An 11,555-nucleotide genomic window follows, 5' to 3' on the forward strand; every position below is an offset into this window, starting at 1 on the left:
AAAGCATGGAATAATGTGAAGATATGTTTTTATTTAGCTCTGATAAACATTCTCAAAATAGGCTATTTGCATACAGTGCCATTGCCTGCCTGCCTCTGGTGATTTCAAGAAATGTGTGTAGGCTAGTCTAATGTACACTTTACTTACTTATGAATATCTGTATGTATGATGTATTGTTTGACAAATTACCTGACCCCCATTCAACACCTCCTTTACAAAGTCCTCTTAAAAGATGCAATACTGCAGTAGTTTTCTTCTTATATTAGCTAGTTGTGATAGACTATTGCATTCTGTGGTTCACCAATGCTGTCGTATCTTTGGCGCAGAGGCTTTTTGTATGGCAGAATGGGCACTGGGACTCCCCTGAATCGATCCATTAAATCCAATCCTCCAAAGAAATTCACCAAGATGATGCCCAACTTGGCTGGCATGAAGCTGAAACAAAAGAAAATGCACTTGAGATCAATAAGGTGACTATTATAAAGTAACTCAGTGGTAGAGACTTCAAAACTTTAAATTATCCCTCTGCGACAGGTGTCATTAGATGTGGCCTATCAATCCCTGGATTCAGTGACTGACCATTGAACTTCTGATACAAGAGAAAGGCCTTGGGAAAATGAAAAGAGACGACTGAGGTATGGAACTAATGTCTACCTTTTTAATGCCATGAGGAAGTACAGACTGGAGGGTAGCAGTAAATACATCTTCTCCCTCAGGATTGCATCCACAATCATCTTTGCTGCATCCCTCTTGTCCATGATGGGCAGAAAAGATGGCCACCTAAACAAGAAGGGAAAAGATAGAAATTACACTAGTATCATTATTGCCAGTTTTAGTTACTTGGGGGGGGGGGCAATCATATAGGGATAACTTACTTTGTCTGACATCCTCCAAACATGGTTGTGTTGATCAAGTAAGGACATACTATAGTAGTTTTGACCCCCTCCTTCTTGAGGACAAGCATCTCTAAGGCAATGGATTCAGCAAATCCAACAGCTGCAAACTTGCTGGCACAGTAGTCTGTCAACAAAAAATGTTTATGTTATAACAAAGTCAGTAAATTATTATTAAATTCTGTGGAGTAACACTATGGATAGAAGCTAATATTGTTGTGTTTCAGGGCTCACTCCAAATAGTGTAAATGACCCACATGAAGATTCACCCACCTGCTAATCCGTTCATAGCAAACAGTCCTCCATGACAGGCCACACACACAAGATGCCCATGGTTCCTGGACATCATAGCAGGGAGGAAAGCCTTGTATGTCTGTACAGATTCATGTCAGAGAGAAATGTATGGATCATCATACAGGATACAGATCAACTCTTAAATAAGGTTTGAATAGTTTTGTTTGCCTCTCCAGAAATTACAAGCTCAATTACCCAGAAGTGAGCAGCGACATTGACCCTCAGTGTTCTGTCCACCAGGTTGTCTGGGGCCTCTGTGAAGGTGTACTTTCCTGTCACTACTCCTGCATTATTCACCAAGATGGAAACATCCCCCACCTCCCTCTTTACCTGTTGAATCAGCAGGTGAGTCAAAGTGTACATCAAATCACACACAGTGCTTGGTGGATAAGGTACTTTTTTATCCTGTTAAACATAATATGACCAATTACACACTGTGTTCACATTATTATACACATTATTGTGCACATTTAAAAAGTTGACTGTCCTAAAAGTTATCTCAGCTTTCATTCAAACATAGAACAAACCACCTTACCATGTCTGCAACTTTATACACCTCAGTCCGTCTACTGCAGTCACAAGCATAGGCATAGACACGTATGTCCAGTATCTGGCGAAGTTCCTTGGCTGTCTCATCAAGAGCTTCCCAGTCGACGTCCCAAAGGACCAAGGTAGCCCCACGACGACCCAGCTCCTTGGCTATCAGTTTGCCAATACCATTGGCTGCCCCTGTTACCAACACTATTTCCCCTTCCACGTCCTTCCTGGGTGGCTGGATGAACAGACGCACAAGGGCTTCAAAAAGGTAAAAGATTGCTCCAATAATGAGCTCAAAAAAATCCTTTATGTAACACAAATTTAGTAGAAAGCCCTCGAAACACTGGATCAGTTGGTTGTGCATATTTGCTGGGCTGACCCTCTTACTACAATATTTTCTTCCCCTTTAAAAGGTCTCTAGGTGATATCTTCAAATTGCTCTAAGAATGTATTGATCCGTTTATTCAAAGTCTCGTAACATCATGTCCCTCTCTCTGATTAGACTCAGATATCCCTCCCCTGTCCTAATGTCAAAGGCTGTCATATGAGTGTTTTATTTTTGTTCTCTCATATCTGCTGTGTCACGTTGGTGTTTGACCTGTCACCTAGTAGTCAGTGGACATTTGTTATGAAGATCATTTTAGATTGGGTTAATGTTAGCAGGCCTATGACAGCCCTATTACTGTTCAGTAACGTTACTACCACTACCATTAGTATTTAGTTGTAGCTACTGCAGTCACTACCATTACCGGGAAATATATAGTATAGCCTTGTAGATCTAGTAGCAACTAAATACTTGGCCTACAGAGAAATAATTATGTTTACCCTAATTAAAACGTATTTAACGACCAGAAATCCGTCTGCGGGCAAATAAATATGCACTTAATTCATATTTTGTCATTCATTTCGTATTGTGGCATAACTGTAGTGTACTGGTTTATCCGCGTCACATCGCAAGGAAGGGGATGTAGCTCAGTGGTAGAGCGCATGCTTTGCATGTATGAGGCCCCGGGTTCAATCCCCGGCATCTCCAGGAAGGTTTTTTTTGCAATTCGATAACACTGGCATATGTTTTTTCATTTGATCCGTTTAGCTTTGCTATGTTTGACAAATATTTTACAAGTCCGAGCTCCGGATATTGTCGTGTGTTAGGAGTTACTGCAGGGTTTCCCAAGCTCGGTCCTCGAGACCCCAAGGTGTGCACGTTTTGGTTTTTGCCCCTAGCACTACTGAGCTGATTCAAATAATCAACTAATCATCAAGCATTGATCATTTGAATCAACTGTGAAGTGTTGGTGCAAAAAACGTGCAGCCCTTGGAGTCCCGAGGACCGAGCAAACTCTGCTGTAGTGGGTTATAGTCCGTGCTTCGTTGAATTTTAGCCGGATCATCTCCCCCCTGCCAGAATCCCCCCTCTAATTTCTTACATTTTGTGGCTAGAGTCAAATACTTTCTGTGGCACACATCAGAGTAAAATACTTTCTATAGAACAAACTTCACATAGACATCCGAAATTAATAATTAATGTATGTGTGTTATATTAAACAGAGGAGGGAGTAAAATGCTGGCAAGCAATAAACATTTCAGAACAACTATGGCTGAATTTTTATCCTTGCACTTTCAAAAATACTAGTCGAATAAGACATAGGAGATATTTATTTATAGACTAATACAAATCAGTAGCGGATTTAGGTACGGGCGACACGAGTGGCCGACCAGGTCGGCATCTTGCCGGGGTACGCACAGGGCGCCATACAAGCTAGAATCGCCACATACACTTGAAACAAATAGCAAAACCGAAAAATGCAGAGAAAAATGCTTTCTGCTACTAAGATCAGTGAAATGTAGGCTAACTAGATAAAGGAGTGAAAAGCAGACTCTCAACTATAGTAGCAAGCAAGTCGCAGCAAGGAACAACGCGAAGGGAGGGAGAATTTTGGCACAACACCAGCACCTCACCGTTTCGTTCCGGATCCTACTTGTCCGGATCCGGTACCGCTCATGGCATGAAATATAAGTTTTACTTTTTGTAATGTAAAAATGTTAATAAAAGCGATCAAAGTTAATTCATACATCTTTTTTGTAAGCATACCGTGAGAAAGTAGATTTTCAGCAGGGCCTGATAATCTAAGAGTCTATTCGGGTTGGTTATGGTTTGCTTAACATTGAACACATGTGCCCAGTATTCCGGATAGTAGTTAACTAGCTAGATGTTTACATATGAAACAGTTTAGCTTCCGTCCCACTCCTCGCCCCAATCCGGGCTCGAACCAGGGACCCTCTGCACACAACAGCACACGAAGCATCGTTATCCATCGCCCCACAAAAGCCGCGGCACGTACAGTGCAAGGGGAGCAACTACTTCAAGAGCTCAGAACGAACGACCCCGCTAACTGGCTAGCCATTTCACATCGGTTCACATCATGCACTTTTGATATCCCCCTCTGGAGTATCCCTGCAGGCATGAATAAACAGAATATTCCTCATTTAAATTCATATGGGTTAAATGGAATAGTAACTGAAATCTGGACACTGACTGTAGGCGTATAACCTCACGTGTAACACTGCGTAATAACCTATACTATTACCTCCTGCAGAATTGTGCATGTATTGCAGTAAAATGATACAATATTTATACACCAATGATATGCGAAAGTGAGCCCGTGCAGACCGCGAAAAACAACAGTAAACGGGATAAAATGTTACATGCCACAGTAGCGTATCCCATCTAAAATCAGCATATCCCAGGAATTTTATCCGGGTTTCTCATAACTGGGATCCATGCCTTTTCGGTTTATTATGAGATATGCTTACATGTGTTACAACATATGTCAACGACAAAAAATAATAATAATGGGATATCGGTGTGTATGTAAACGTGATCAGTTTAACCTGTTTGAGACCAATGCATGCTGTGTGAGAAGCGCGCCTGTATCTCTCACAGAACCAGTGGCGGGGCCCCACCTGTTTTGATCCCCACACTTTTAGGTAAAATATATTCTCTATATATGTATTTATTTTCATTGTAAGGGCTTGCCTGTTTTGCTTGTTATTTTGGCATTAATACGTGTAACATATCAGTTAGCAAACAATGTAAAAAATATAAAAAATAAGTGTAAATTAGTTAAAGCAGCATACAAACATGGTCTCTTTTTTGCTTTCTTGAGTAAGGCTCCTCCGAAAAGCAGGTGTTTGAGCCTAGCTCAGTGCTTTCTGTGGTGGTAGTGGGGCTAGCAAGCAGAAAATACAGAGCGTTGCACCGGATTGGCTAAGTTTTCTGTCACTCATGGGACAGTAGGTCATCCCCAATTCTAAGGTTAGAGCTAGAACGTTTTTGCCCCTTGGGTTCTGCCATAGAGTTATATTAGAAGTGCCCATCCAAGAAGCCTCAAGGTCATTGGCCACAGATAGAATGACATCAAATCACGTTATATATACAGTCGCTTTGTGTAACGAGTAAAACAAACAAAGAACACGAACCACAAACAATGCATCGACACGAAAACAGCATCAATAACACCAGAGGAATGAACCAAGAGGAGTGACAGATATAGGGAAGATAATCAAGGAGGTGTGGAGTCCAAGTGAGTGTCATGAGGCGCAAGTGCGCGAGGCGATGGTGACCGGTGTGCGGGATAATCAGCAGCCTGATGATCTAGAGTCCGGAGAGGGAGTACACTTGACACTTTGATTGGACTGATCATGTCAACATCGTACTTTCAAAATCTTAGCTGGCAAGCTAACAGTCGTCACCATGACTCAAATCGACAATCAAATCCTCGTCATATGAAGAGAAATTAGAGATAAGCGTCTCGGTGCTCATCGGCTATTGGACGTAAACATTACACAACAAGTTGGAAATCGCAAATTCAACAATGGGTGGTTTGGGAAGGAATTAGTGGCTAGCTGTGAGTTCAAGACAACTGAGAACTCCGGACAAACGAGCTTCGACCGGGAAAATACGATTTGAGCGGTCATTCAACTCATCATTCTCTTTGATGACAAAATGTGCCCAAGAAGGACCACCGCGCCACTTTCCTGTTTAAGCACATCACGATGTGAGTCCATAAATGTCTTATCCTGCTTCATAAATGTATATATGATGCCAGAGAGATATGTAACATTATACTGTAGCTAAAGTAATACTAAGTGTATGTTGTGTAGTAAGCTGTTAGTAGCCCGTGTGCCTCATCCATTAAATTGGTCTATTTTCACCAACGCGGTATTGTAAACACATTGTTCGTGGCCAGTATGTACTTGTTTGCCTATAACCTGTTGTAGAGAAAGGTAATCATCAAATATTGTAAGAGCTTTCATTGTCTGCTTATGTAAGAACGGCCCATGTTCTGAATTCTGTCGCTATACATTTTAAAAAAATCTACATTTTGAAACATTTGTGTAAAACCATGTGAGGTATAAATGGACAATCTAAAGGGTGTGCAATGTGTGTCTATGCCATCGGGTTAGCTACAACCAGTTTTGAAAGTGTTTGGAGTAATGGTTAAAGAGCTATTGAAATTTGAAAAATGTGAATTGTCACTGTTGACGGTCCCTAAATGCTGTTGGTGGACGTAAAGAAAACTACAGGCGAATATCCGTTGAATATCCAACCTGAAACTGTCTTTACATCTTAACAGTTTGTGGGCACCGTTTGTCACCGTTATAGTGCAAGTAATGTATTGTTTCGTGCTGTGTTGTTGCTTTGCTGGCACGCATCCCTCCAATTTTTGTTTGTTTGCCCCACCAAGATGTACATGCTAAAATTGCCACTGCACAAAACTAGAACAAGATTAACTTTTTATATGATCTCTCTCTGCTCCAATTCTGTAGATATGAGCCTGCACCTCATCTCTCCAGCGTTGTACTTTATCATTTCTTTCCGTAGAGTCATATCCGCGTGAAGTGGGCTACTAGGCTACCAGAATATTTGATCAACTTTAAAATAAAGTCAAATCAAATCAGTTTATTTGTCACTTGCGCCGACTACAACAGGTGTGTAGACCTTACAGTGACATGCTTACTTACAGGCTCTAACCAAAAGTGCAAAAAAGGTGTTAGGTGAACAATAGGTAAGTAAAGAAATAAAAAGAGTAAAAAGACAGGCTATACAGTAGCGAGGCTATATACAGACACTGGTTAGTCAGGCTGATTGTGGTAGTAGGTATATGGTTGAAGTGACTATGCATATATGATGAACAGAGAGTAGCAGTAGCGTAAAGGAGGGGTTGGTGGGTGGCGGGACACAATGCAGATAGCCCGGTTAGCCAATGTGCGGTAGCACCTGTTGGTTGGCCCAATTTAGGTAGTATGTACATGAATGTATAGTTAAAGTGACTATGCATATATGATAAACAGAGAGTAGTAGTAGTAGCAGCAGCGTAAAAAGAGGGGTGGGGGCACACAATGCAAATACCGGTTCAGGAGTCCTATGGCTTGGGGGTAAAAACTGTTGAAGTCTTTTTGTCCTAGACTTGGCACTCCAGTACCGCTTGCCATGCGTTAGCAGAGAGAACAGTCTATGACTGGGGTGGCTGGGGTCATTGACAATTTTTAGGGCCTTCGTCTGACACTGCCTGGTGTAGCAGTCCTGGATAGCAAGCAGCTTAGCACCAGTGATGTACTGGGCCGTACGCACTACCCTCTGTAGTGCTTTGCAGTCCGAGGCCGAGCAATTGCCGTTCCAGGCAGTGATGCTCTTGATGTTGCAGCTGGAGAGCCTTTTGAGGATCTCAGGACCCATGCCACATTTTTTTAGTTTTCTGAGGGGGAATAAGCTTTGTCGTGCCCTCTTCACGACTGTCTTGGTGTGTTTGGACCATTCTAGTTTGTTGTTGATGTGGACACCAAGTAACTTGAAGCTCTCAACCTGCTCCACTACAGCCCCGTCGATGAGAATGAGGGCGTGCTCAGTCCTCTTTTTCCTGTAGACCACAATCAGCTCCTTTGTCTTGGTTACGTTGAGGGATAGGTTGTTATTCTGGTACCACACGGCCAGGTCTCTGACCTCTTCCCTATAGGCTGTCTTGTCGATGATCAGGCCTACCACTGTTGTGTCGTCTGCAAACTTAATGATGATGTTGGAGTCGTGCCTGGCCATGCAGTCGTGGGTGAACAGGGAGTACATGAGGGGACTGAGCACGCACCCCTGTGGAGCTCCAGTGTTGAGGATCAGCATGGCAGATGTGTTGCTACCTTCCCTCACCACCTGGGGATGGCCCATCAGGAAGTCCAGGATCCAGTTGCAGTGGGAGGTGTAGTCCCAGGATCCTTAGCTTATTGATGAGCTTTGAGGGTACTATGGTGTTGAACGCTGAGCTGTAGTCAATGAATAGCATTCTCACGTAAGTGTTCCTTTTGTCCAGGTGGGAAAGGGCAGTGTGGAGTGCAATAGAGATTGCATCATCTGTGGATCTGTTTGGGAGGTATTCAAATTGGAGTGGGTCTAGGGTTTCTGGGATGATGGTGTTGATGTGAGCCATTACAAACCTTTCAAAGCACTTCATGGATGTGAATGCTATACTGGTCTGTATTCATTTAGGCAGGTTGCCTTTGTGTTCTTGGGCACAGGGACTATGGTGGTCTGCTTGAAACATGTTGGCATTACAGACTCAATCAGGGACATGTTGAAAATGTCAGTGAAGACACCTGCCAGTTGGTCAGCACATGCCCGGAGCACACGTCCTGGTAATCCGTCTGGCCCCGCAGCCTTGTGTATGTTGACCTGTTCAAAGGTCTTACTCACGTCGGCTACAGAGAGCGTGATCACACAGTCGTCCGTAACAGCTGATGCTCTCATGCATGGTGTCGGTGATGTATGATTCAATCTTAGCCTTGTATTGACTCTTTGCCTGTTTGATGGTTCGTCGCAGGGCATAGCAGGATTTCTTGTAAGCTTCCGGGTTAGAGTCCCGCATCTTTAAAGCAGCAGCTCTACCCTTTAGCGAATGTTGCCTGTTATCCATGGCTTCTGGTTGGGGTATGTACGTACAGTCACTGTGGGGACGATGTCCACAATGCACTTATTGATAAAGCCAGTGACTGATGTGGTGTACTCCTCAATGCCGTCGGAAGAATCCTGGAACATGTTCCAGTCTCTGAAAGCAAAACAGTCCAGTAGTTTAGCATCTGCTTCATTTGACCACTTTTTATATACCGTGTCACTGGTGCTTCCTGCTTTATTTTTGCTTGTAAGCAGGAATCACGAGGATATAGTTGTGGTCGGATTTACCAAATGGAGGGCGAGGGAGAGCTTTGTACACGTCTCTGTGTGTGGAGTACTGGTGATCTAGAATTTTTAGTAAAACAAGTGAGAGAGCTTGCTTTAGGCAAGAACACATCGGCCACCACCAGCAAGTGAACTACTTATCATTGGGTGAGTCAGTGACACAGAAAAATGTTTTTAGGACTAATTTCCCTCCTGGTATTGTAGCCTACAATATGTGCATCTCCACACACCTAGACCTAGGCACTCCATACTCAACCGGCGGATCGGATCCGTACCCAGGACATGGTAAAAAATACTTTACTTGCTTGGGCTTTGACCCCTGGTATCATATAAACACAAATTAAATATGGAAGAATGCAATGAACTCAAGGATATTAGCTTTAAAACAGGGGAAACAAACCTCTGTCCCATGCAAAATGTGCAGAATCTGCTTTAAAACTGCAACATTTTCTCTCTGCCAACTAGAATGGTGTGTACAGGTTGGGATTTGTTACTACGCTGATAAATTACATTATACATCTGGACCTTTGCCACCTATGAAATTTGTGACTGGACCTCAAATAGTAGCTGAGCACCCCAGGCCTAGGCTATTGGTGGATTTAATCTGTGCAGTATTAAAAAATATAGTCTCCAGTCATGGAAAATGTCTTTGAATTGCTTTTAAATTCCTTTATAAAATGCCAACATTTTCTGGGATCCTAGAGTACTAAAAATGTAACCCATTTGTGTCACTTGCTCTATGCCTGCTCTATGCCACTACTCAAATACGATGATGATGATATGCATTCAATGCTTTTCAATAAAGGCGATTTTTTTGTCTCATGCGCTCCTTGTACACCAGATCCCCCCCCCTCGTTCCCGAACCTCCGGATTTACAAATAGAAGCACTAGTTATAGTGGGTAGCGCACAAAAGTAAACCACGGTCGTCCGGTCTAATTTCTCGTGTTTTTTTCCTACCTTATATTATTTTTGTGTGCAATATTGATTACAGCATGTTGGGTTTGAACGGAGTTAGCAAGAAAGGGATTTCACTGTACTTGTGCACGTGAGATTAAAAACGTAAAATTTGAACACGCCCACGTACGTGTCAGACAACGGTAACCAGGGAGGACGGATGTTTACCAAAATGTCTGCCTCCCTTGTCACTCAGTCTACTTAACGTCAACAGCAATAATTTAGGGATCATATTTAATTTTCTAACGATTTCACATTACAGTAGTTACACAGATTATTCTAGATTTTAACCATGCGACTAAAACATCTGAATACCCTTTTAACGGCCGCAAACTTGACCGTTACTAGCTAACATTAGCCACCAGGTCTAGCTAAAGTTAACGTTAGCAAACGTTACTGTACGTAACGTTAATGCTTTGATGACTAACGTTAGCTTGCTGCTAGTTAGCTCTGTCTAGTATCTAGCTAGACTTAGTATGTGTCCTTAACTAGCTAGCTAACTACCTTTTTTTTAGTAGTTAACATGTCAATTTTATTCAACGGATGACCCAGGGACAGTGTCTGTGTGTAACGACGTTAGGCTTTTTGGTGTTGCTCCAGAGACCGTATTGAAGCACACTGTCAAATCTAAGTTTATTTGTCGCGTACACAGATTGGAAGATGTTAAAGCGGGTGTATCGAAATGCTTAACAGTATGTTTCTAGCTTCAGCAGTGCGTTATGTGCCGGGTTCACTGAGGGTACAGCTAGCGTCGTGTGAAGTATACTGACATGTTATCCAAATTGTGGTCCATTTACCACAGGAGGGAGCGAGCTACCAAAGTGACTTGTATGATATGGGCACCGAATTATATCAAATGTGCTGTATGCACTGTGGACAGAGGTGTAAAGGGATAAGTTCTCTACTAAGCCTGCTGACTCTAAGGTAAGTTATCACCACCATTGTCGTTTGACTATCACATGTTATACTCACATCAATTACATACACACCACTTTGTCAGGTCAGTTTGATACCGGAAGCTTTTCCCTGAAATACTCAACTGAAGCTGTGTCTGATCGAGTGATAATGTTGTGATGTTTATTTTATTTAACTAGGCAAATCAATTAACAAATTCTTATTTACAATGACTGCCTACACTGGCCAAACCCGGAGGATGCTGTGCCAATTGTTCGCCGCCCTATGGTACTCCCAATCACGGCCGGTTGTGATACAGTCTGGATTAAAACCAGGGTTTCTGTAGTGACGCCTCAAGCACTGAGATGCAGTGCCTTAGACCGCTGCGCCACTCGGGAGCCCAACCTTCTTGCAGTCCAATTTGTAAGTCGCTCTGGATAAGAGCGTCTGCTAAATGACTTAAATGTAAATGTAAATGTATGGAACGAAGAGCTATGTTGTCTCAAGACAAAGGAGATGATTGTGGACTACAGGAAAAGGAGGACCGAGCATGCCCCCATTCTCATCGACAGGGCTGCAGTGGAGCAGGTTGAGAGCTTCAAGTTCCTTGGTGTCCACGTCACCAACAAACTAACATGGTCCAAAGACACCAAGACAGTCGTGAAGAGGGCACAACAAAGCCTATTCCCCCTCAGGAGACTGAAAATATTTGGCATTGGTCCTCAGATCCTCAAAAGGTTCTACAGCTGCACCATCG

General features: G+C 42.8%; 1 protein-coding gene and 1 non-coding gene across 2 annotated transcripts; one reads left to right on the forward strand and one right to left on the reverse strand.

Annotated features, from left to right (window-relative positions):
• Positions 1-11: 11 nt before the first annotated feature.
• On the reverse strand, positions 12-2,260 carry si:dkey-221h15.4 (uncharacterized protein LOC563950 homolog). Its single transcript, XM_046291670.1, has 6 exons — positions 1,723-2,260; positions 1,383-1,517; positions 1,167-1,266; positions 876-1,020; positions 655-780; positions 12-435 (listed from the first exon to the last, which is right to left on the reverse strand). The coding sequence occupies exons 1-6, from the start codon at positions 2,086-2,088 to the stop codon at positions 267-269; spliced, it is 1,041 nt and encodes a 346-aa protein (XP_046147626.1). The 5' UTR covers positions 2,089-2,260; the 3' UTR covers positions 12-266.
• Positions 2,261-2,685: 425 nt separating this feature from the next.
• Positions 2,686-2,757, forward strand: trnaa-ugc. Its single transcript has one exon. It is a non-coding gene; the product is annotated as a tRNA-Ala (tRNA).
• Positions 2,758-11,555: the final 8,798 nt, after the last annotated feature.

Source organism: Oncorhynchus gorbuscha, linkage group LG12, assembly GCF_021184085.1.
Source record: "Oncorhynchus gorbuscha isolate QuinsamMale2020 ecotype Even-year linkage group LG12, OgorEven_v1.0, whole genome shotgun sequence".
In the NCBI taxonomy this organism is placed as follows: Eukaryota; Metazoa; Chordata; class Actinopteri; order Salmoniformes; family Salmonidae; genus Oncorhynchus; species Oncorhynchus gorbuscha.